A 26,428-nucleotide genomic window follows, 5' to 3' on the forward strand; every position below is an offset into this window, starting at 1 on the left:
TAGCTGTTATGAGAAAGGTTCCAGTTAGACAAGAGCATTTATTTAAGAAGTGCATTTGAAAGCAAGGGTTCCCAAATCAAACACACAGAATGGGACACCTACTTTTAATTGGCATGCAGAAACCTCCAAAAGCCTTCAGAATTCCGTAATAGCTTCACTGAGCGAATCATTGCAAAAGGCTAATGAAAAATTAAAGACACACAGGCATCTAAAAGAAAAGACTATATGAGACTGATGCAACTCCTATTGCTCCCCTCTATCCTCCTTTACTTGAGTGCTCATTCTAGTAATCCTCTGTCTGAATTGTCTTTCCACTCTGAAGAGACTACAAGACCATAAACAAAAGTCCACCAAGTTAGTGGCCTTACAGATGTCCCCATATCTACCCTCAAAGGAGGGCCCTGGTGTGAGCCCCTCCCAGTGTTGATGGGCCTCCTGAGGGATTTTCTGGTAAACAGCTATTTTATTTCCTTAAGCAGCCTAGGGAAATTAAAATTAAAATTAATGGATAACCTTGAGAAATTCTGGTAGATATTGGAGCCTGAATATGGGGCCCTGGGAAAACTGATAAAGCCAGTGAAGAGTGAGAATTCTAACCAGTTTCAGCTCTGCTGAATCTCTGTCTGTAGTGCCCAGTCAAGAGGAGAATAAAACTTGATATTGTACCTACCTTTACTGTTTGTCCTGGCTGAAAATTAAGATTTTTTTGAAAGGACTTTTTTTTTCCCCCAAGGTAGCTCTTTGGCCAGAAATTGGCCAAATTGGAAGCTGATATTCAGAGCCTGGTAAGAATTTCTTTTTAGGCCTTCTCTAAGCTAAATGTACCCAGAGGGAAAGAAAAAAACAAACAAGCAAAAAAACCTTCTGAAGCCTTTGTGGAAGGATTTACTGAAACATTTCAAAGACATATAGCTCTAAATCTAGAACATTGGACTCTTTCTGATTTCTATCTTAGTTGAAGATCTTCTCCCTGATACAAAGAAGCAAATTGAGAAAAATGTAGTTGGATGGGTGGATCAATCTATAATGTCATTTAAGTTGCAACCTAATCCCCTGAGGAATTAAAAGCAACTGTCCTTACCTTACAAATCTTTGCAAAGCCAGAAATGCCGCTCCAGAAACAATTCAAAGTCCACCGGTCCTTTTTACCAACCCCCAAACCTCCCCTATTTATCTTAAAAGGCTTGTGAGTATTGTAAAAATTCTGGCCTTAGGAAGCAAAAGTCCTTGGAGTAATTTGCATTTTTCCCTGTGCCTTTGAGATGTAAATATTCTTACTTGGTCTTCTCCAGAATTCTTAAGTAGACGTAGAATTCATCTCTTTGAAAGGCAAACTTCAGAGAGACCATTCTTAACCGAAGGAAAACAAAAGGGGGAAAGGTTGTGTGGAACTTAGGCAAGTAAAAATCTTAAGTGTCTTCTCCACAAATATTAGTAGAAAGTTTTAGCCATCTGAACAGGTGACCTTAACTTATTCCATCTGCCAAAACCATTTGGATCCAGCTTATTCTACAACTAGTGAATTTTGTAATTTTGTACCCAATTCATGGCTAAAATTTTAGAACAAAAGCTATGAGCTCTTGGGACTTCCCTGGTGGCGCAGTGTTTAAAAATCCACCTGCCAATGCAGGGGACACGGGTTCGAGCCCTGCTCTGGGAAGATCCCACATGCCGCGGAACAACTAAGCCTGTGCACCACAACTACTGAGCCTGCGCTCTAGAGCCTGCAAGCCACAACTACTGAGCTCACATGTCACAGCTACTGAAGCCCGTGCGCCTAGAACCCATGCTCCGCAACAAGAAAAGCCACCGCAGTGAGAAACCCACACACCACAACAAAGAGTAGCCCCTGCTCACCGCAACTAGAGAAAGCTCACACACAGCAATGAAGAGCCAATGCAACCAAAAAAAAAAAAAAAAAAAAAAAAAACTATGAGCTCTCTGTTTGCATCAGTCTGTAAGTTTATATGTGTCTACGTACATATGTTATAGATGTGTGGTACTTTTCCACCTTAAGGTATTGCCAAAATTAATTTGTAAAAAAATTCTATTTAATTGGCTTAAAGAAAATTAAGCACATTGAGGAAAAATGCACAACCTGGACCTTCTTTGCAGGCTTTCTCTAGTTGTGGTGAGCAGGGGCTACTCTTTGTTGTGGTGCGAGGGCTTCTCATTGCGGTGGCTTCTCTTGTTGAGGAGCATGGGCTCTAGGCACGCAGGCTTCAGTAGTTGTGGCATGCCGGCTCAGTAGTTGTGGCTTGCGGGTTTAAGTTGCTCCATGGCATCTGGGATCTTCTCAGACTAGGAATTGAACCCGTGTCCCCTCCATTGGCAGGCGGAGTCTTAACCACTGCGCCAGCAGGGAAGTGCTTTGGTTTAAGATTTATTTGAGGAATCTTATTGAGGACCATAGCCTGGGAGACAGCCTCTCAGCTCTGAGGAACTGTTCTGAAGAGGTAAGGGAGGAGCCAGGTTACATTGACATTTTCTGCTGGAAAAAAGACATGTAGTCGAATTGATCTCTGGTGGCCTCTGCCAGCAGTGGCCTAAAGCAGGATCTTGGTTCCCCAGCCAGAGATTGAAGTCAGGCCACGGCAGCAAAAGAGCTGAATCCTAGCCACTAGACCATGAGGGCCAGTGGCCAGTGACAAGGCCCTGGCCCACTGGCTTTGTAGAAATGAATTTCCACAAAGAGATGGAAAGTAGTGAAACAAGTGGTGTTTATTAGGAGGAAAAAAGAGCACATGTGAATAGACACACATGGGCAGGCTCAGAGAGGGAGAGTCGTGCCCCCATGGTAGTTTGAGGCATTTCTTCCGGGTTCCCTCTGGTCAATCATCTTGCTTTGCCTGGCTCTGAGTCCATAGTTGGTTTATCTCAGGATCCTCCCCTGTGTGCATGCACATCTCTTAACCAAGATGGAGTCTAGTGAAGAGGCCTATGGGTAGGTTGACATTGTAACAGGGAAGAGCAAATCCTGACTCCATGTTGCATCTGTTTCTTTTACTTTAACCTTTGCTTTTTGTTGCTTTTATTATTATAATCACTGTCTATAGCTGTAAGTATATATAATGGCCTGCCACAGGGAACCCTGCCCCTCTGCCTGACTGTTAAACTAAAGTTCCTTTGTTCAGTTCACAGAGAGGCATTCTGACCCTGTCCACCTGTTAATGGCTGCAGAAAAGAAGAAATTAACACATCCCCTTCCTGATGAGGGGCAAGCAAGGAGATATTTTGCAAGATAAATGGCCTTTTTACTTTACTTCCTCACCTCTTCCCCTTCTCTGTTCTATAAAAGAAACTGGCATCCAGACCCGGATAAGACTTTTTTTGGGGTACACTTGTCTGCCATCTTTTCAGTCCTCCAGCTTTCCGAATAAAGTCACTATTCCTTGCCTCAACACCTTATCTCCCGATTTACTGGCCTGTCGTGCGGTGAGCCGAGCAAGCTTAGACTCAGTAACAACATCATCTACTATGGGGTTGTGCCCCCTCCCTTTTTGATCCCTGAGGAGCCTTTCTGCGCATGTGTAGTCAGGTCTCCTTGACTTTGAGAATGAGAAATATGTGGACCTTTAATCTTTTTTAAAAATTATTTATTTATTTAGGCTGCGCCGGGTCTTCGTTGCGGTGCAGGATCTTTGTTGAGATCTGAGGTATCTTTAGTTGTGGCACGTGGACTCTTAGTTGTGGCATGCAGGCTTCTTAGTTGCAGCATGTGGACTTCTTAGTTGCCACATGTGAACTCTAAGTAGCGGCATGTATGCGGGATCTAGTTCCCGGACCAGGGATTGAACCCGGGACCCCGGCATTGGGAGTGCAGAGTCTTACCCACTGGACCACCAGGGAAGTCCTTCTTTATCTTTTATCTGGGCAGGACTCACTCTTCTCTGGCCCTGCCATTACTGTGGGTTTTTTAAAAATTTTTATTGGAGTATAGTTGATTTACAATGTTGTGTTAGTTTCAGGTGTACAGCAAAGAGCAAAATGAATCAGTTATACATATACACATATGAACTCTTTTTTTTCTTTTTTTTTAGATTCTTTTCCCATATAGGCCAATAGAGAGTATTGAGTAGAGTTCTCTGTGCTATACAGCAAGTTCTTATTAGTTATCTTTTTTTTTTTTTTTTTTTTTTGCGGTACGCGGGCCTCTCACTGCTGTGGCCTCTCCCGTTGAGGAGCACAGGCTCTGGACACGCAGGCTCAGTGGCCATGGCTCACGGGCCTAGCCACTCCGCGGCATGTAGGATCTTCCCGGACCAGGGCACGAACCCATGTCCCCTGCATCGGCAGGCGGACTCTCAACCACTGTGCCACCAGGGAAGCCCTAGTTATCTATTTTATATATAGTAGTGTGTATATGTCAGTCCCAATCTCCCAATTTATCCCTCCCCTCCCCCTCTTATCCCCTGGTAACCATAAGTTTGTTTTCTACATCCATGACTCTACTTCTGTTTTGTAAATAAGTTCATTTATACTCTTTTTTTTAGATTCCACATATAAGCAATATCATATGATATTTGTCTTTCTGTGTCTGACTTACTTCACTCAGTATGACAATCTCTAGGTCACTAGAGGCAAAGTCCAGCTATCTACCCTGTTCCTGTAGTTATTTCTATCTGGAAGTGTAAACAGGAGGCTGGCTGTAAATGTCTAACCTGGAGCCCATCTATCTCCTGCCTCAGAACATCAAAAGATTATTGCTAATCACAAGGAACAGACGCCTCAGGTCAATGATTGGAGTGCTTTCCTACTTATGGGAAGATGCAAGAATCTGGTTTCATAGCAATTATGTCTTAGAAATGCATCTTAACTATCTAATGCCAATATCCAAAGTGCAGAATGCCTCCTGTTTTTCCCCATCCTGAATTACCCTCAGGGGGCACAATGGGCCGCTGTAGCTAATGGCTGGATCCTTGTAGAACTGGGATGGTGGGCAACATTGTTCACTGGAATGGCAGGCAATATTCCCTGTCCACAAGCACTTATATGAATTAAGGATTCCTAAAACTCTCAGAAATATAAAAACTAACCCAAATGTTTTTCAAGTTCATGTGATCTGAGGTAATCTTTGGTAAATAAAAGCTAGTTTAAGTTTGTTGGTTTAATTAAAATAGGTATATCTTCAGAGTTATCATTAAAAATAATGCAGACATACAACTTTTATTCCACCTGAGTACACTAGCTAAATAAGTTCATGTTGTTTCTGTTACCAAATTTGTTAGCAAGAAAAACAACTTGGTATGATGAAATTTTCATGTTAAGAACAAGTGAATTGGGACTTCCCTGGTGGTCCAGTGGTTAAGAATCTGTCTTGCAATGCAGGGGATGCTGGTTCAATACCTGGTTGGAGAACTAAGATCCCACATGCCGCGAGGCAACTAAGCCCGCGTGCTGCAACTACAGAGCCTGTGTGCTCTGGAGCCTGTGCGCCACAAGTAGAGAGAAGCCTGCACCCCACAATGAAAGATCCCGTTTGCTGCAACTAAGATCCAACGCAGCCAAAAAAAAAAAAAAATTTTTTTAAAAAGAACAAGTGAATTAAATAGACGTAAATGGGATAAGACTCTTTAGGTAAACACTTCAGCAATGATTTTATTTTATGGCATGTCTACTTAAGTAGTTTTCAAAATCTTTCTGGTTACTTGAAACCTTAAAGTTATACTGAGATAAGTTAAATAATGGACATTTATTAAATATTTAGATCATTTTCAAATAAAATAAAATACTGAAACATTAATCACTGAACACAAATTAATCCATTTTGGTTTCCTTTTACAAAAAAAAAAAAGACCCTAAATATATTTAGGTCTATTAGTAAAAATCTTTTCTGCTACATTGGAAAATTTTCTATGAGGAAGAATGTACTCCTAGAAATTATGGAATGTATTTATCTCTGCCAGTCCACAGAATGCTAGTGTAAGAGACTGTCCATGATTACTTACTTCTTAGTTTTCACTAGAAATTAAGGATTCTAAGGGTTAAGAATTCTAATTAACATATGTAATTGAAGCTACTTAGAAATAATAAGGGTGAAAGGAAACAACTGTGTATGAAAAGTAGGTAAAGAATGTAGATGGATTTCCCTGGTGGTGCAGTGGTTAAGAATCCACCTGCCACTGCAGGGGACACAGGCTTGATCCCTAGTCTGGGAAGATCCCACATGCCGCAGAGCAACTAAGCCCGTGCGCCACAGCTACTGAGCCTGCGCTCTAGACCCCGTGAGCCACAGCGACTGAGCCCGTGTGCCACAACTACTGAAGCCCACGTGCCTAGAGCCCATGGTCCGCAACAAGAGAAGCTACCGCAATGAGAAGCCCCCGCTTGCCATAACTAGAGAAAGCCCACGCAGCAACAAAGACCCAATGCAGCCAAAAATAAATTTAAAAAAATAAATTTATATTTTTAAAAATCCCAATAGTATGCTCTATATTATGCATTCTCAACAGGGGCAATATCAACTCCACCCCCCCCAAACTGGGCAAAAATTGGTTCTTGGATATAGGCCAAGAAACCTTACATTTCAATGGGATGGATTTCATGACCTTAAGATAGACATTCTGGGGTTATAGGAATACACCCCCCCCCCCGCCCCATTGGATTTATAATTTTAAGCTTTTTAGGTATATGTCCTAGGAAAGGGAGGTGTTGGCTGGATCAAACGATAAATCTTTTGTCAGTTTTGAGCTTTCACAGGCAGGCCATTTAAGGTGGGCAGGTACTCTGGGGACACTGCCTTAAGCTGTTAAAAACCATGCCGAAATTTGGTCAAGTCACTTAGTGCAGGGGTTTGAATGTAGTCCTTCTGAGAGTTTTTGCAGTTCTCAATATGCAGGCTGAATTGTTTAGGGGTGAAGTGCACTGATATCTTCAATTTATCTTGCAATGCATGAAAAATAAGATGGATTGCTGCATGCATACATTAACCACCATATGATAAAGTAAATATAACGAATGTTACTTGTAGAATCTAGTCTGTCCCCAGTCCCCCATTAGAATGTGAGCTCCCGGAGGGCAGGGACTTTTTCGGCCAGGCACAGGGTAAGCACTCAGTAAATATTCGTGGAGCGAATACGTGTAAAGCACTAAGACCAAGGAAGCGCTCAGTAAGCGGAAGCGTTCATAAGTCTATTGTTGCGAAAAACCCGCAAATTCCGGCCTTGGAAGTGAGGCCGAGTGTGCGCGCGCAGACCCGGCCTGGTCGCTCTGGCCGCCTGTCGCCTCGGCTCTGTGGTGGGTCCTCCGGGCCGCAGAGCATGCGCAGGGCAGCGCCTGCGGGGATCGCTATGGCAGCGGCGTCGCGGTGGGTCGGGCCTCTGCGCTGGCGCCCTGGCAGGGCCGCCTCAGCCGCCGCCAGCACCACTTCCCCTCTGGAATGAGCGGGGCCTCCCTCCGCCTCTCGCTGCGCCCCCCGCCGCTGCCGCCGCATCCAGACTGTGGGCCCGCTCCAGGATCATGCCTCTGACCGCCTACTGCTACCTGCGTGTCGTGGGCAGGGGCAGCTACGGGGAGGTGACGCTCGTGAGGCACCGACGGGACGGCAGGCAGGTCGGCGGGGCTGGGGCCCGGCAGGGGATGGGGGCAGTCAGGGGTTCGCCGAGGGCGCCGTCCAAGGGCTGGGCCCAGATATTCTGAAGGGGACGCTCCTCAGATGGCACTTCTTCAGGGAAATCGTCGCAGACCATCAAGAGTAGGCCAGGCTTTCCTGTCATATGCGCCCCGAACTCCCTGGCGTTCTCTTTGTAGTCGTAATCGGTGTGCACACTTTCCCCCCACTCTCCACAGTTCCATGAGAGCGTGCACTCCCAGGACCTAACGGCGGCACCTGGCAAGTATTCCTCCTTCCTTCAGTGAAGGGCCCCATACCCCGTCTGACCTGGAGAGTTCTGGACTCGCTCAAAACTCAGCTCATCACCTTCCCTCCAAACCTCCTCTCACGGTCCCCATTTCAGGGAGTAGCACCACCAACCAGCCAGTTGCCCAAGCTGGACACCTGGGAGTCGTTCTGGGATACCCCCCTTAGCTTCCCCCACTCCCACCCCCTTATTCGTCTCTCCACTAAGCCAACTGGCCTCTTCTTCATCTTCACGGGTACCTCCCCCATCCAGGACATTATTGTCTCTAGCTAAGCTATGGCCATGGCCTCCCGCTTGTCGTCCCTGCCACATGACTTGCCCTTCTCCAATTCATCACTTTCATTGCAGTCTCAGTGATCTTTCTAAAACGTGCCTCTAATGTTGCACTTTATCCCATTAGTCTCAAGATAATGAACCAATTCTTAAATGTGGTTTATAAACGGGTGACCATATAATGTATTGTACAAACTGGGACAATTTGGAAACAAAGGAGACACTATTTATAATTACACCAGGACAATGGGGCTGCCCCAGGCAAACTGAGAGGAGATGGCCCCATAAGTATAAGGTCCTCTCCCCTCTTCTGCCTTGTCTCAGGTGCTGGTCACTGCCTGGAACACAAGCTCAAGCATAAGAGATTTATTCAGTGGTCAATGGGGAGGGGGGATTTTTTTGAGCTGAGGATGGGGTACTAGCTGTAATAATAGTCCCTCACATTTGAGCAGTAGTTTGTTTACATTTTACAAAGCACATTTATGATTGTATTTGTTTTTTTTTAATTTTTTTTTTTTTTTTCGGTACGCGGGCCTCTCACTGTTGTGGCCTCTCCCGTTGCGGAGCACAGGCTCCGGACGCGCAGGCTCAGCGGCCATGGCTCACGGTCCCCACCGCTCCGTGGCATGTGGGATCTTCCCGGACCGGGGCACGAACCCGTGTCCCCTGCATCGTCAGGTGGACTCTCAACCACTGCGCCACCAGGGAAGCCCTATGATTGTATTTGTTGAATAATGAATTGTTTGGTGTGTCAGTTGGTTGAGGGCAATGTATTAGGTGTTGGAGGACGTTGTTTTTTTTTTTTTTTAAGTGAGAATAATTTTGGATGTTGAGGATAGGTGATGTTTAGCCTTATTGGGCCTTGGATCCCTTTGAGTATGTAATGGAATCCACAGACCCATTCTGCCTGCAGATGTATATTCAAGTCATATTGTATGCACCTTTGTAGGGGGAACTTAGAGGTTAAAGAATCTCTACCACAGATTTTTTGGTTAACAGTGGTATATTAACATTGACTCATTTTTAGCCATTAATGAAATTGTAAAATGCAGATGGAAAGTATAATTTTTTTGTGACCCCCTACCCTGCTATAAGTCTAACTTGTAAAAAGTATCATTAGTGGTAACAAGTCTTTTTCCCAGTTTTGTGCTTTGTGAATAACAAAATGAATAGGTTATGTGGCAGTCTCCAGAAGGCTGGTTTTGAGGACATTCAGGATAACCCTTAAATACTTTTGAATCTATAATACTGTATTTTTGTTTGCATATTGTAAAAATATGTGGTTTTTTTGTAGTATGTCATCAAAAAGCTGAACCTCCAAAATGCCTCCAGCCGAGAGCTGCGAGCTGCTGAACAGGAAGCTCAGCTCTTGTCTCAGTTGAAGCATCCCAATATTGTCACCTACAAGGAGTCGTGGGAGGGAGGGGATGGTCTGCTGTATATCGTCATGGGCTTCTGCGAAGGAGGTGATCTGTACCGAAAGCTCAAAGAGCAGAAGGGGAGGCTTCTGTCCGAGAGTCAGGTGGTGGAGTGGTTTGTTCAGATCGCTATGGCTCTGCAGGTACTGTCAGGACTCAGCATCCCACTTGCTCTAGGGTGACAGAGGGATACCTGGTGGATTTTAGGAAAATGCTTCCCCAAATGCTTAATGAAAAAAAAAATTCTTTTGAAAATCCATTTATGAAGTGGACCTAGTTCCTCTTTCTGTGTAGCACTGAAGTGTTTCTGAATGAGTGATATCTGTATTGAAGCAGACATAGATTTTGTCTGATTGCTGGGAAAGACAATTCTCTATTCATTTAATATTTATAGCTAAATCCATTTTAAGGGCCCTGAATTAACAAAGAGCAAAGAATGACCATGTTTGTTTTCAGCTGCATGTTGGTCAGCTGCATCATACTGAAAGGTGGTCGGGCTAATTAATCTGCCTAAACTGTGGGGCTTTGGGCTTTAACCCTGCTGTGGCACAGTGAGTAGAAATGTGAAACATGTTTGTGTTTTAATATACACATATTCAAAAGTGAGACTGTTTATGGAATATCACTCTGATATTAGAGAATGTATCTTAGGATTTAAACAATAAAAGTGATATTGTTATAGTTGAAAATATTATTAAGCTGAAGATTTCATGAGTCTGAGAGGAATGTGTATCTGACCTTGTATAAGTTGTCTTTCAACCTTCAGTGAAAGTTTGTAAGCACATTTTTTAACTGGGTCCATATAATGCTAGATTGTCAAGTCACCAGGGAACAATTGTGGAGGAAGCTGGGCAAATTAATGCATGGAACTTAATTTCTTACTTTGGAAAGTTGTAAATTAGACTTTTTATTTAGAGATTATAAAACAGTAGTGTTTTAATGTGTAGGTAAGGCTCATCTAAGAGTATAAGGCTCTTTAACTTATACAGTTGTTGATGGTATATAGGAAGTCAGGTATAAATAAGTCAGGTATTAAATATTTATATTTAATAAAATTTTATTTTTCTTCAGTATTTACATGAAAAACACATTCTTCACCGAGATCTAAAAACTCAAAATGTCTTCCTAACAAGAACAAACATCATCAAAGTGGGTGACCTAGGAATTGCCCGAGTGCTTGAGAACCACTGTGACATGGCTAGCACCCTCATTGGCACACCCTACTACATGAGCCCCGAATTGTTCTCAAACAAACCCTACAACTATAAGGTAGGATTTGGCTGTGTTTGCCAGCTCACCTTGTCTCTACGGCAGTATTCATAATTTTAGAACCCATCAAAATAGTAAGTTAGAAGAATTCTCTGTGAATTGGTTTAAGGAAAATGTCTTTTTTTTTTTTTAAGAGGAAAAATGTAAATAAGGCATTCTGACCTTTAACCATTTACGATTTTTTTTTTTCCTAGTCTGATGTTTGGGCTCTGGGATGCTGTGTTTATGAAATGGCCACCCTGAAGCATGCTTTCAATGCAAAAGACATGAATTCTTTAGTTTATCGGATTATTGAAGGAAAGGTAAAGAATATTCTGGAATTAATTGTTTTTAATATTTGGAGCAAGGTTAATTTAGTGCAGCTTTGAAAGTAGCTACTGAGAAAAGGGAGTAATCATGTTGGGTGGATAGTTAAGAATGGTGCGTCCTGTCTGTGGGGAGGGTTGAACTGGAGGAGAAGGAATTGATTGTTTCTTAATATTAATTTATAAAGGTGGCTTAATGGCTCTGAAGAACTGGCTTCTTGAAAACCAGTACCTTATAGACACAGGATATGCAGGTGCACTGAGGCTATTGGTAGCTTCACCTAAGCGGTTAAATGAGCCCTGTTTAAAAGGAGTCTACTCTGTTTGGACTTCCCTGGTGGCACAGTAGTTAAGAATCCGCCTGTCAATGCAAGGGACACAGGTTCGAGCCCTGGTCCAGGAAGATCCCACATGCCGCGGAGCAACTAAGGCCGTGCGCCACAACTACTGAGCCTGTGCTCTAGAGCCCGTGAGCCACAACTACTGAGGCCCGTGCACCTAGAGCCCGTGCTCTGCAACAAGAGAAGCCACTACCATGAAAAGCCTGCACACCGCAACTAAGAGTAGCTCCCGCTCACTGCAACTAGAGAAGGCCCACGTGCAGCAACGAAGACCCAACACAGCCAAAAATAAATAAATTAAATAAATAAAAGATTTATTTTTAAAAAAAGAGTCTACTCTGTTTGAACTTGTTGCTCCTTTGATAATCATCACAATCACTAGTAACCAGTTAAAAATTGCAGAAAGCATTGCATATGATAGATGTTAGAGTGACCAACTTTATGTGTCAATCTCATGAGGCTCGTTGCCCCCTGCAGTGTCAGGCATCCTCACACCATTAAGCTTTAAGGCTGTAAATCACCTACTGATTTTAACATTATACCAAGACTCATTTATTTTTTTAATTTGAAAAAATATTGAAAAACACAGAAAAAGTAAAATTTGCTCATAATTCCACTTCTTAAAGAATCAAACAAGAAAGGGGTGAAATTCCCCTATTTCCATCCATTTCCATCCCTTGGAGATAACCATTGGGAATGGTTTGGTGCATAGCCTTCCTGGCTTTTCCCTGTCTTTATAACTCTGGGTGTGTATGTTAAAAAAGTAACTGAAATGGAATCAGGCTATACACACTGGTACACAACCTGCTTTTTTGACTTAATAAATGAGGGACTTCTTTCCAGGTCAGTACCTGTAAGTCTTGTATTTTTTTAAAGGCTGCCTGGTATTTTACTAGAAGGGTATAACATACTGTATTCCACAAGTACCCTATGAATGGCCATTTACATTGTTTCCAGTTGTTCACTATTACAAGAACAATACTGCAGTGAATATCCTGGTACATAAATCTTTAGGAACTCATGCTCTTATTTATGAAGGAAAGGGTCCTCAAATGGGACTGCTGGTTTGAAGGATATATTTTATAATTTTACAACTTGCTATTATAACCAGGATGCCAGATACGCTTCCTGTAGACTAATATGCTGGTTAATTTCTGCTGTGGATAATGATTTAAAAAATATATCTTGGGAAACCTCTGCCGCCTTTTACTTTTCACAAGACTGTTGGTCATACTTATGGTATTATTTCTCTTTGTAGCTGCCACCAATGCCGAAAGATTACAGCCCAGAGCTGGCAGAAATAATAAGAACCATGCTGAGCAAGAGGCCTGAAGAAAGACCTTCTGTGAGGAGCATCCTCAGGCAGCCTTACATAAAGCGCCAAATATCCTTGTTTTTGGAGACCACAAAGGCGTAAGATATTTCCCTTGCAAATAGGTCAGCTAAATAGATGGAATAAAAGAGGGTGGCTTTTATAATTTTCATGTGTGAGAGTTTATGGTGAGTTTTTTAAAAACATAAAGTAGAACTGCATGATTAGAACAAGTGTTGAGATTTGCTTAATTGCTAAAATCAGAAATCTAGAGAACCATTGGAGGAATCACTTTCACATCCAAGAGTTCCAAGGCATATTGAGTATGATTCTTTTAAAAGGATGTGTGTTTTAGAAATCATATTAAAATGAGAGATCATCTACGAAGCCTATTATTACATTATGTACTATGTAAGATAATAGTCACATTTAAAATATACTACTCAGGGGCTTCCCGGGGCTTCCCTGGTGGTGCAGTGGTTGAGAGTCTGCCTGCCGATGCAGGGGACGCGGGTTCGTGCCCCGGTCTGGGAAGATACCACATGCCGCGGAGCGGCTGGGTCCGTGAGCCATGGCCGCTGAGCCTGTGCGTCCCGAGCCTGTGCTCCGCAACGGGAGAGGCCACAGCAGTGAGAGGCCCGCGTACCACAAAAATATACTACTCAAATCTCAGAGGGCTTTTATAAGGTTCCCTCTTTACTCATATAACTTCTCAAGGGAATAGAATTCCTTCTTGGACTTTCAGGTCCTACCTTCACTAAATAGCTGTTCTAGGACCTGAGACTTAGAGCTGGACAAGACCTTCACAGTCTCTGTCTTTTTTTTTTTTTTTTTTTTTTTTTGGTGGTACGCGGGCCTCTCACTGCCGTGGCCTCTCCCGTTGCGGAGCACAGGCTCCGCACGCACAGGCCCAGCGACCATGGCTCACGGGCCCAGCCGCTCCGCGGCATGTGGGATCCTCCCGGACCGGGGCACGAACCCGTGTCCCCTGCATCTGCAGGCCCACTGCGCCACCAGGGAAGCCCCACAGTCACTGTCTTTTGACATGTTAAATTTGGGAGGCAATGCTAGAGGCCCTGGGGGATAAAGAAGGATCATATTTTTGTTTACATTGCCTATAATTTCCTACCAACAGACCTTTGGCCTTCTGCAGCTCTGGTCTTCATGCTCCCCTTGAATTCTCCAGAGGTTTAGCTCCGTTGGAAAATGTCACACTTAAACAGTTGGGGATATTATTCCTGTATACATTTATTCTGCAAGTCAAGGCCGAGTATACCAATCTTTTTTACTTTCAAACTTGGCAAAGCAGTTATGGTATTATTACAAATGTGAAACTTGAAGATGAAAATTATCCTGGTACTTCTGATTGTGAGGCAAGTTTTCATAGGTTTTAAATTTTAGAATAGTATTGTATTTACAGAAAAGTTGCAGAGATAGAACAGAGAATTTCTGTTTAACCCTCACCCAGTTTCTCCTATCAGCATCTTATGTTACCAAGGTACATTTGTCAGAACTAAGAAAACAACATCAGTATCTTATGTTGACTAAATCCAGACTTCACTTGGCTTACACCAGTTTTTCTACTAGTGTCCTTTTTCTGCTTTAGGATCCAGTCCAGCATACCGTATTACTCCTCATTTCTCCTTAGTCAACTTGGGTTTCTGACAGTTTCTCACTTTCTTTGTTTTTCATGACCTTGATTGTTTTTGAAGATTACTGGTCAATTGTTTTGTAGAATACCCACTGGTTTTTAGAAGACTTGTCTCTGTAAAAGGAGCAGTTCTATGGGATTTCCGTGGCAGTCCAGTGGTTAGGACTCCACGCTTCCACTGCAGGGGGCCCGGTTTCAATCCCTGGTCAGGGAACTAAGATCCCACAAGCCACATGGCATGGCCAAAAAAAGAAAAAAAGGAAACGAGCCATTCTAAGAGGGAGTATAACATGTATGCACATTTCCTCATATATATAGAAACCTTTAACCTTCACTGTATTGATAACTTTTTCTTCTTTTCTTCCTCATAAAGAAAAACTTCCAAAAATAATATTAAAAATGGTGACTCTAAATCCAAGCCTGTGGCTACAGTGGTTTCTGGAAAGGCTGAATTAAGTCATGAAGCCGTTCCCCCTCAACCACACTCTTCTGAGGGCTCCAAGACATATGTAATGGTACGTCTCATTCTAAAGGATATGTGTTCTAGAAACTGTATTAAAATGATAGGTTACTTGAGCTAGTTATTCTATGTGAAATGACTAAGCTTCATTAGATTTCTGTTGTGTAAGTAATTTTGTATTGTAAAAAAGGAATACTGGTGAAGTATTCAAAGTGCCTGTTAAAATGTTCATGAAGTCAGTGCTGTAATAACTTTAAGGAGTTTTTAAAAATTGAGGTGGAATTTATATAACATAAAGTTAACCATTTTAAAGTGAACAATTAATTGCATTTAGTATATTCACAGTATTGTGCGACCATCACCTTTATCTCGTTCCAAAACATTTCCATCACCCCAAAAGGAAACCTCATACCCATTAGGTCATCACTCCTCCATCCAGCCCCTGTAAAACACCAGTGTTCTCTGTTTGTATGGGTTTGCCTATTCTGAATATTTGATATAAATGGAATCATACAATATGTAACCTTTTGTGTCCAGCTTCTTTCACTTAGCATGTTTTTGAGGTTCATCCAGGTAGCATATATCAATACTTCATTTATTTTTATGTCTGAATAATACTCTATTGTATGTATATACCACAGTTTGTTTATCCATTCATTCATTGGTAGATATTGGGTTGTTTTCACCTTTTGGCTTTTGCTGTGAACATTTATGTACAATGTTTGAGTATCTGTTTTCAATTCTCTTGGGTATAATATCTAGGAGAGTAATTGCTGGGTTATATGGTAATTCTGTGTTTAACTTTTTGAGGAATGACCACATTGTTTTTCCTTTGTGGTTGCACCATTTCATGTTTTTATCAGCAATCCCTGAGAATTCCAGTTTTTCTACAACTTCACCAACTCTTGTTATTTTCTGTTTTTCTGATTCTAGCCATCCTAGTGGATGTGAAGTGGTATGTTATTGTAGTTCTGATTTGCATTTGACTAATGACATAGAACTTGTTGGCCATTTGAATGCCTTCTTTGGAGAAATATCTATTAAGTCTGTTGCCCATTTTTTTTTTTTTTTTTTTGCGGTATGCGGGCCTCTCACTGCTGTGGCCTCTCCCGTTGCGGAGCACAGGCTCCGGACGCACAGGCTCAGCGGCCATGGCTCACGGGCTTAGTTGCTCCGCGGCATGTGGGATCTTCCCGGACCAGGGCACGAACCCGTGTCTCCTGCATCGGCAGGCGGATTCTCAACCACTGCGCCACCAGGGAAGCCCCCGTTGCCCATTTTTTAATTGGGTTTTTTGTTTTTTATTATTGAGTTCTAAGAGTTCTTTCTATATTATAGATACTAGACTCTCATCAGATATATGATTTACAAAGATTTCCTCCTGTTCTGTAGGTTGTCCTTTCACTTTCTTGATAACGTCCTTTTATGCACAAATGTTTTTAATTTTGATGAAGTCTAATTTATTTGTTTTTTACTTTTGTTGCCCACGCTCATATCTAAGAATCCCTTGCCAAATCCATGGTCATGAAGATGTACGCCTATGTTTTCTCCTAGGATTTTTATAGTTTTAGCTCTTATATTTAGGTTTGATCCATTAAAAATTTTTTTCTTATGGTAAAATATAAGTAATATAAAATTTGCCATTTTGTACCGTTTTTTGTTTTTTTTTTTTCGGTACGCGGGCCTCTCACTGTTGTGGCCTCTCCCGTTGCGGAGCACAGGCTCCGGACGCGCAGGCTCAGCGGCCATGGCTCACGGGCCCAGCCGCTCCACGGCATGCGGGATCTTCCCGGACCGGGGCACGAACCCGTGTCCCCTGCATCGGCAGGCAGACTCTCAACCATTGCGCCACCAGGGAAGCCCACAAGTTATTCTTTTGGAAGCCCACAAAAGAACAACTTGTTCTTTTGTGTCTAGCTTATTTCACTTAGCAAGTTTTCAATCATTATCCATATTGTAGCATGTATCAGAATTTCATTCCTTTCTATGGCTTTATAATATTCTGCTGTATGTATATACCATATTTGGTTTATCCATTCATCTGCTGATGGACATTTGGGTTGTTTCCATCTTCTGGCCGTTGTGAATAATGCTGTTATAAACATTAGTGTACAAATATCTGAGTCCCTACTTTTAGTTCTTGGGACAAATACCTGGGAATGGGATTGTTGGGTCTTATGATTATTCCATGTTTAACTTTCTGAGGAACCTGCTATTCCATTTTTTTTTTTTTTTTTTTGTGGTACGCGGGCCTCTCACTGTTGTGGCCTCTCCCGTTGCGGAGCACAGGCTCCGGACGCACAGGCCTGGCGGCCATGGCTCACGGGCTTAGTTGCTCTGCGGCATGTGGGATCCTCTCGGACCAGGGCACGAACCCGTGTCTCCTGCATCGGCAGGCGGATTCTCAACCACTGCGCCACCAGGGAAGCCCTGCTATTCCATTTTGAGTTAATTTTTTAATATGGTGTGAGGAGTGCTGTAATAACTTGGAAGCATGTTTTCACTCAGGGTGAAGACAAGTATTTGTCCCAGGAGAAACCCGTAGTCATTGGCCCCTTGAAGACACCCACAAGTCTGAAAGGCCACACCTACAAACCAGACATAAGCAATACCGCAGAGTCGCTAGCCACGATCAGTAGGGTGAATATTGACATCTTACCTGCAGAAAGGAGGAACTCAGTGAACAACAGCTTAGTTCAAGAGAATAAACGAAGACACTTAGATGCCTCTAATGAGCTAGAAGGTAAATGTATTATTTCTCAAGTGAAAGAGAGACTGCAGGATAACACTAAATCCAGTGCTCAACCTGGAAACCGAATTCCCACATGGTCCATTGACTATGTCACTGGAGAAAGGAATGACCCAGTGAAGGCTCTGCAGCCCCTAAACAAAGACCAAAATTTATCAAAGGACCAGGTGAGTGACATGCACAAGGTATTGGTTTCAGAAAGAAGACTAGAGTGGTTACAAAGGTGTGGGTTGTGTTCTTTGGTTGTACTTTTAGTTGTGGTTTTAGGAAAATCACTTGTTCCCATATAACAGTTTAAACATGACAGAACCAAAGGATAGGACCCAAGGAATTCTTAGATCCCTTCTGTGCCCTGGTGTAGGATACTTGCCATTTGTCATTAGTGTGTTTTTTCCTATTTCTACATCATTCTTTTGTAAGTCCTCCAAGTGGATGGGCAGTTCCAACAATTAGGTAATATCACATTTCTTCTTGATTTTAAAAGTTAGTGGATTGTCTGAATTTTTAAGTTAAGGAATTAAAAAAATATATTTTATGTGTTGGAACCAAAGGAGAAGGAAGAAGAGAAGAAAAGGAACAGAACAAAAGGATTTTGATACTGAGAGACTATTCTGAATAAATTTAAAGGGTATCTTCTACTTGAACATGGAAAGAAACCTAAATTAGATGAAGCATGGTAATAGCTAAGCATTAGAAAGAAAGCCAGAACATTTGATTAACTTTACATTTTTATTTGTAAAATATTTAAAGAATATATTTACTGTATATATCGACTATATTTTTATAATCTATATATTTAAACTTTATATATTACGTACATTTTCATATTTAACACTTTTATATAAATATGTATAACTATACATCTATAGTCAAATGTTTTTATTTATTTATTTTATTTATGGCTGTTTGGGTCTTTGTTGCAGCATGTGGGCTTTCTCTAGTTGCGGTGATCAGGGGTGCATGGGCTTCTCATTGTGGTGGCTTCTCTTGTTGTGGAGCACGGGCTCTAGGCACACAGGTTTCAGTAGTTGTGGTACATGGGCTCAGTAGTTGTGGCTTGCGGGCTCTAGTGCACAGGCTCAGTAGTTGTGGCACACGGGCTTAGTTGCTGCATGGTGTGTGGGATCTTCCCAGACCAGGGCTCAAACCTGTGTCCCCTGCATTGGCAGGCGGATTCTTAACCACTGTGCCACCAGGGAAGTCCGTCAAATGTTTTTAATAAGGTTTTGTTTTTATAGAAAAGTACAAGTATGATGCTCTTTTCATTTAAACTCATTGAATTGAAACCAAAATTTAGTCTTAGGCTTTCTCTGGACACTGGAATCCTTAGTACTGTATAGATAAAATTATATGTATCCTGCTTGTTCTGCTTGACTGTCAAATTATATTCAAGTTTGCTTCTTTTTTTTCCGTAATTATTTTTAAAAAATTCTAAGTGCCAATTCAGTGGTTTTTAGTATATTTATAAAGTTGTACATTCACTGCCATTATCTGTTTCCAGAACATTTCCATCACCTCAGAAAGAAACCCCATACTCAATACTAGTCACTCTCCATTCCTCCTTGTCTCTAGCCCTTGGCAACCATTATCTGTATGAATTTACCTATTCTCAATATTTCATATAAATGGAATCATACATATATGGCCTTTTGTATCTGGCTTCTTTTATTTAGCATAACGCTTTCAAGGTTATATCCATGTTGTAGCCTGTACCAGTATTTCATTTCTTTTTATTGCCAAATAAATTCTACTGTATGTATATTTCATATTTTATTTATCTATTTATCAGTTGCTGAACATTTGGTTGTTTTCACTTTTTACTGTGGATGAAGTGGCTTTGAACATTCATATACAAGTTTTTGTGTGGACATGTTTTCAGTTCTCTTGGGTATATACCTAAGAGTGGAATTGCTGGATCATATGGTGACTCTGTGTTTAACTTTTTGAGGAACTGCAGAACTGTTTTCCAAAGCAGCTATATCATTTTACTTCCCATCAGCAGTGTATGAGAGTTGTAATTTCTCCACATCCTCACCAATACTTATTTTCTGTGTTTTTTGTTTTGTTTTGTTTTGTTTTTGCTGCTAGCCATCCTAGAAGTGGTATCTTCTTGTGGTTTTGATTTGCACCTCCCCAATGACTAATAATGTTGTTGAGCATCTTTTCATGTGCTTATGGGCCATTTTTATAGCTACTTTGGAGAAATATCTATTCAAATCCTTTGCCCTTTTTTCTTTTTTTTTTTTTTGCGGTACGCGGGCCTCTCACTGTTGTGGCCTCTCCCGTTGCGGAGCACAGGCTCCGGACGTGCAGGCTCAGTGGCCATGGCTCACGGGCCTAGCTGCTCCACGGCATGTGGGATCTTCCCGGACCGGGGCATGAACCCGTATCCCCTGCATTGGCAGGCAGACTCTCAACCACTGTGCCACCAGGGAAGCCCCTTTTGCCCATTTAAAAATTGGTTTATTTATCTTTTTATTGTTGAGTAGTAGGAGTTCTTTATCAATTACAAATGTCAGTCCCTTATCAGATATAAGATTCAAAACTATTGTCTCCCATTCTGTGGATTGTCTTCACTTTCTTTTTTTTTTCACTTTCTTTTTAAAGTATATTTTATTTTATTTTATTTTATTTTGACTGCACCATGCAGCATGTGGGATCTTAGTTCCCTGACCAGGGATCGAACCTGTGCCCCCTGCATTGGAAGTATGGAGTCTTAACCACTGGACCACCAGGAAAGTCCCATCTTCACTTTCTTTTTTTATTATTTATTTTTTTTCTTTATTACTTTTTTGGCTGCATTGGGTCTTAGTTGCAGCACGTGGGGCCTTCATTGAGGCATGCGGCATCTTTCGTTGTGGTGCACGGTCTTCTCTCTAGTTGTGGTGCATGGGCTCCAGGGCGTGTAGGCTCCAGAATGTGTGGGCTCTGTAGTTTGCAGCATGTGGGCTCTCTCGTTGAGGCACGTGAGCTCAGTAGTTGTGGCGCGCAGGCGTAGTTGCCCCACGGCATGCGGTATCTTAGTTCCCCAACCAGAGATCGAACCTGTGTCCCCTGCTTTGGAAGGCAGATTCTTTACCACTGAACCCCCAGGGAAGTCTGCATCTTTACTTTCTTGATGGTGTCCTTTGGAGCATAAAAGTTTTAAAATTTGATGAAATCTAGTTTTGTCTATTTTTTCTTTTGTTGCTTCTGCTTTTAGTGTCATGAAGATTTCTCCCATAATTTTTTCTAAGAGTCCATAATTTTAACTCTTAGTTTAGGTCTGAGATCTATTTTGAGTTAATTTTTGTGTGTGATGTGAAGAAAGGGTTCTACTTCATTCTTTTGTATGCAGATATCCACTTGTCCCAGTACCATTTGTTAAAAGATTATTCTATTCCCATTGAATTTTCTTGGACCCTCATTGAAAATCAGTAGACCCTAAATAGGATGATTTATTTTTATACTCTCAATTCTGTACCACTGATTTTTCTATCTGTATGTCAGTAACACAATTACTGTAGGTTTATAGTAAGTGTGGGGTTTTTTTTGGCCATGCTGCACGGCTTACAGGATCTCAGTTCTCTGACTAGGGATTGCATCAGGGCCACAGAGGTGAAAATCCGAAATCCTAACCACTAGGCCACAGGAATTCACTGTAGTAAGTTTTGAAATTGAGAAGGTTAAGTCTTCCAACTTTATTCTTATTTTTCAGTACTGTTTTGGCTACATGGGTCCTCTGCATTTCCATATGAATTTTAAGATTAGCTTGTCAATTTCTGCAAAAAAGCCTGGGATTTTGACAGGGATTTTATTGAATCTGTAGATTATTTGCAGGTTATTGCTATCTCAATATGTATCTTCTGGGCTTCCCTGGTGGCGCAGTGGTTGAGAATCTGCCTGCCGATGCAGGGGACACGGGTTCGTGCCCCGGTCCGGGAAGATCCCACATGCCGCGAAGCGGCTGGGTCCGTGAGCCACAGCTGCTGAGCCTGTGCGTCCAGAGCCTGTGCTCCGCAACGGGAGAGGCCACAACAGTGAGAGGCCCACATACCACAGAAAAAAAAAATATGTATCTTCCTACTCATGAACATAGGATATCTTTCTATTTTCTTTAGGTCTTCTTCTATTTCTTACAATGCTGTTTTGTTGTTTTAAGTGTATAAGTCGTGCACTTCTTTTGTTAAATTCATTTCTAAGTATTTTGTTCCATTGGCTTCCCTCGTGTCTCAGTGGTTAAGAATCTGCCTACCAGTGCAGGGGACATGGGTTTGAGCCCTGGGCGGGGAAGGTCCCACATGCCACAGAGCAACTAAACCCGTGCGTCACAGCTATGGAAGCCTGTGCGCCTAGAACCCATGCTCCGCAACAAGAGAGGCCACCGCAGTGAGAAGCCTGCACGCTGCAACAAAGCGTAGCCCCTGCTTGCCACAACTAGAGAAAGTGCATGCAGCAACGAAGACCCAACGCAGCCAAAAGTAAATAAATAAATAAATAAATTTAAGTATTTTGTTCCTTCTGATACTATTGTAAATAGAATGGTTTTCATAATTTCATTTTCATAGTGTTCATTGCTTGTGTATAGAAATACAATTAATTTTTATATGTTGACTTTATATCCTACAGCCTTACTTAACTCATTTATTCGTTTTAATAACTTTTTTTTTTTTTTTTTTGTGGTACGTGGGCCTCTCATTGTGGCCTCTCCTGTTGTGGAGCACAGGCTCCGGACGCACAGGCTCAGCGGCCATGGCTCACGGGCCCTGCCGCTCCGCGGCATGTGGGATCTTCCCAGACCGGGGCACGAACCCATGTCCCCTGCATCAGCAGGTGGACTCTCAACCACTGCGCCACCAGGGAGCCCCCATAATAACTTTTTAATAATGGACTCCTTAGAATTTTCTGAATACAGTATTACATCATCTGCAAATAGAGATTTTTCCTTTTCAATCTGGATTTCTTTTATTTATTTATTTTTTCTTGTCTGATTGCCCTGGCTAGAACCTCTAGTACAATGTTGAATAGGAGTGATAAGAATGGACATCCCTGTCTTGTTCCTGATCACATATGTTTCTTACATCAGGCTTTTAAAGTAGGTTTTTTTGTTTTGTTTGATAGAATTTCATGTCCAGCATTTCTTTGTTGTTGTTATTTTGTTGTTGATAAAAGTGGAAGAACTTTTTTTTAAGACCAATTGGATTTCATGGAGAGACTCCTTAAGTCATTTGTTCAGGTACTCTTATATGTATAAGCTTTATTTTGAATATTCTATACTTAATACCAGCAGAGAAACATTTATTTCACTCTTCAGAATTAAATCAGTTACTGTTTATTATCTGGGTATCCTTGCATAGTTAGCATATCACACTGTTCCTTTTTCTTTCTAAAAGGTACCACATAGTGGGCTCTTGATAAAAATGTATTGATTGAATGACATTCAATTACCAGTGTCCATCTACTTGAAAACTTAGATATTCTGATAGTTAAAAATTACTTTAAAAATTAATGTAAGAGGGCTTCCCTGGTGGCGCAGTGGTTGAGAATCCGCCTGCCGATGCAGGGGACACGGGTTTGTGCCCCGGTCCGGGAAGATCCCACATGCCGCTGAGCGGCTGGGCCCGTGAGCCATGGCCGCTGAGCCTGCGCGTCCGGAGCCTGTGCTCCGCAATGGGAGAGGCCACAACGGTGAGAGGCCCGCAAAAAAAAAAAAAAAAAAAAAAAAAAAATTAATGTAAGAAGCTATTTTATTTTAATGTTTGGTGTGCATTAGTTTCTAAAACCAACTATCCAAATAAAACACTAAGTCCTTGGTGATCTTCATAATTTAAAAGTTAACTTATCTTTACTACTGCTAGTAATAGCTCCTGGTTTCTGAGCATCTACTATGTGCTAGACGTGGTCTTAAGTACTATAGTGCACAATCTCCTCTAATCCTCCAGTAGTCACATGATGTGTGTGATGCATTATACCCATTTATAGATAAGGAAACAGAGGTTCAGGGAGATATGACTCCATCTGAATCCAAGCACGTGATCTTTTCATGGTACTTTTTAGAGGGCATCCAAATAACTAATGTTTGCTTGGGAAGTATGTGTATATTAAATTGGATTTCACTTAAAACATTTGTTAGTTTTCTGAATTGCAAACCTATTAAAAGTTATAAAAAGATTTTTAAAAAACTAAATGGGGTTTCCCTGGTGGCGCAGTGGTTGAGAGTCCACCTGCCGATGCAGGGGACACGGGTTCGTGTCCCGGTCCGGGACGATCCCACATGCTGTGGAGCAGCTGGGCCCATGAGCCATGGCCGCTGAGCCTGTGCGTCCAGAGCCTGTGCTCCGCAACGGGAGAGGGCACAACAGTGAGAGGCCCACGTACCGCAAAAACAAAACAAAACAAAACAAAAAAACAAAAAAACCCCTAAATGAACATTGGTAGTTTCAGGTTAATAACAATCTGAGTAATTTAATTAAAATAATTATTTTTATTTGGGAAAAGAGAAGAAAACCCAGAATATGTAGATAACTGATGCCAGCATTTTGTCTTTGCCTGTCAACACTGAAAATAAGCATTCATTTTGAGAAAGACAGCTCCTCCTTCTTTCATTTATAATTTTAAAAGTAGATATGGCATGTTTGGCCATTTGGAAGTTCAAAAGACTGTTTCATTATTCTATTTTTTTGTTTGTTTCATTTTATTATTTTTAAGCATCAAGTTGCTGCTGAATGTGTTATAGAAAAACAGGACAGAATCCACCCAGCTTTACAACCACACAGCTCTGGGTCTGAACCTTTCCTATCTCAACAATGGCGGCAGAAGAAAAGAGAACATACTGAGCATAGTGGGGAAAAGAGACAGGTCAGCAGAGATCTCTTTGGAATAAGTCATTGTGCCGCTGCTTGGGAAACAGACTTTAGGAAGCTTCATTTCTATTTAGAATGATGTGCTAAAAAGGCACATACATAATGCAGGAAACATATAAAGAAGGGTAGAAATGCTAAATATTAGTTATCAAATGTCAGTGAGTTGGAAGCAGAGTAAGGATTTTATCTTCTCCAGCAAGGATGGACAGCTCATTTTGAGAGTTAAAGGAACAGGCCAACAAAGGTAAATCTCTGATTCCTCTTTTGTCATATTAATGAACAGTTTCTCCCTCAACTTCTGCATAAGATCGTGGCAACCCCTCATTTCTGGAAGTAACTTTCACAGGCACCTTGTCTATAAGCTTCTTAAGTGGTCATTCACTTTGGGCAGAGTTTCTTCCCCTCTGCCACCCGCCCCCCACAAATGCAATGATGTAAAGTTTTTGGGAGGGAATCACTGACAAATGCATAGATTTACCGATGGGGGACCTATGGAGGTAGATGTATATGACACTGATAATCTCCCCCTCTTTGTTAATTATGGAAGTTCCAAGAGACTCCTCCTCGTCTTTCACCTTCTCTTTCTACTGTTGGAAAAGTGGATGCCACATCAGCACAAAAAGATGCTGAAAACCAAAGGAGAGTGGTCACTGGGTCTTTGAGCAGTTCGAGGAACAGTGAGATATCATCATCAAAGGTTTGTAGGAGTCTATGTTGGTTTTTTTTAAGCTTTATTGTAAAGCTTTTTGGTTGTAAATTCTGCATATATTGTGCAGTTTTGTACTAAAACATCTTAGCCCTGCTTTTTGCCAAACACTGGAAAGTGCAAATTTGTGATTCTCAGCAGAAGCTTTGATTGAAATGGACAGCTTCTATCGTTTCAGAGCTGATCAGTTCCAGTTAATTAAGGAGACCAAGTGGATTCTGAATGTAGGAAATGCAGAATTCCCTATTTGCCCTTCCAAAGATGAGCTCTTCCTAGCTAGATCATCCTAGCTAGGAGTTGTAAGCCTGATGTGAACTGGTTTCAAATGGACACTCCTTTAAAGACCTGTGCAGGGCCTTTCCTGTAGTGCTGGATGATATGTCATGCATTGTAGGTATTATAAGAACAGTGAATAAGAATGGAAGTAACTGACTTTCTTTAAAAGGACCGACCATTATCAGCAAGAGAAAGGAGGCGACTAAAGCAGTCACAGGAAGAGATCTTCCCGTCAGGTAAAGTTGTTCTCTTTCCTTCATCTATTGGAGGTTATTGGTATGGCTCATGGACAGCACTGGTACTGATTGTGAGGTGTTGTGAATTTCCAGCATCAGTAATCCATTTGGGAAACCAATTTAGAAGAATTTTTGAAATTTCCTAGTCAAGCCTTTTAAAAAATTGGCATAATATTGGATCTGGAACTTGTGTTATTAGAGAAAGAGGACTCTAAAAAGAGAGCAAGAGAGCTTTGAGAGACAGTAACTCCTGGGAGTTTTTAGACAGGAAAGCAGTCAGGGGAGTGTTTAGTTTGTTTCCATGTTCAGAGTCTGTTGGTCAGAGAAGTGCTCTCTTCTCAGGAGCAGAGAGATGAAGCCAGGAGAATGGTACTGCCCTGGGCTGAGGGCTGTGATCATTCTTATTACTATTATCTAAAGACAACATATTTTAGCAGTTTCCATTTATTGAATGCTGACAATATCTCAAACATTATGCTAAGTATTTTAAGGGCATTATCTCATTTCATATTTTGCAGCGGAGGAGACTGAGAGTCAGAGGGGTTAAGTAACTTGCCCAAGGTCACAGGGCTGGTAGGAGATTTGAACTGAGGTGTCAGACACCAGAGTGATGATGAATATGCTGTCTGAGTTCCTTCTAGGCTGGCCCTTGCTGGGGTGTCTTCCATAAACAGTGCAAAGCCGTCTTCTATTGAGGCCAGGCCACCATAAACAACTGCTGGGGGTTGTCA

At 41.8% G+C, this 26,428-nt stretch overlaps 1 protein-coding gene across 24 annotated transcripts in view; it reads left to right on the plus strand.

The window, feature by feature from the left end:
• Positions 1-26,428, plus strand: part of NEK4 (NIMA related kinase 4) — a 58,261-nt gene that overhangs the window by 813 nt on the left and 31,020 nt on the right. For 6 of the 24 annotated variants that reach the window (XM_059075998.2, XM_059075995.2, XM_059075993.2 and 3 more), the window contains exons 1-10: positions 7,261-7,551; positions 9,427-9,693; positions 10,622-10,819; positions 11,014-11,121; positions 12,724-12,878; positions 14,802-14,943; positions 17,397-17,804; positions 24,325-24,474; positions 25,027-25,176; positions 25,631-25,697. In XM_059075998.2, coding sequence (XP_058931981.1) covers positions 7,459-7,551; positions 9,427-9,693; positions 10,622-10,819; positions 11,014-11,121; positions 12,724-12,878; positions 14,802-14,943; positions 17,397-17,804; positions 24,325-24,474; positions 25,027-25,176; positions 25,631-25,697 — 1,738 coding nt within the window. In that variant the 5' untranslated portion in view covers positions 7,261-7,458. Of the gene's footprint in view, positions 1-7,174; positions 7,552-8,661; positions 8,811-9,426; positions 9,694-10,621; positions 10,820-11,013; positions 11,122-12,723; positions 12,879-14,801; positions 14,944-17,396; positions 17,805-24,324; positions 24,475-25,026; positions 25,177-25,630; positions 25,698-26,428 lie in introns of those variants that run through there. The other 18 variants (XM_067043975.1, XM_067043979.1, XM_067043974.1 and 15 more) reach the window with 14 other exon arrangements.

This window comes from Kogia breviceps, chromosome 10, assembly GCF_026419965.1.
Source record: "Kogia breviceps isolate mKogBre1 chromosome 10, mKogBre1 haplotype 1, whole genome shotgun sequence".
Lineage (NCBI taxonomy): Eukaryota > Metazoa > Chordata > Mammalia > Artiodactyla > Physeteridae > Kogia > Kogia breviceps.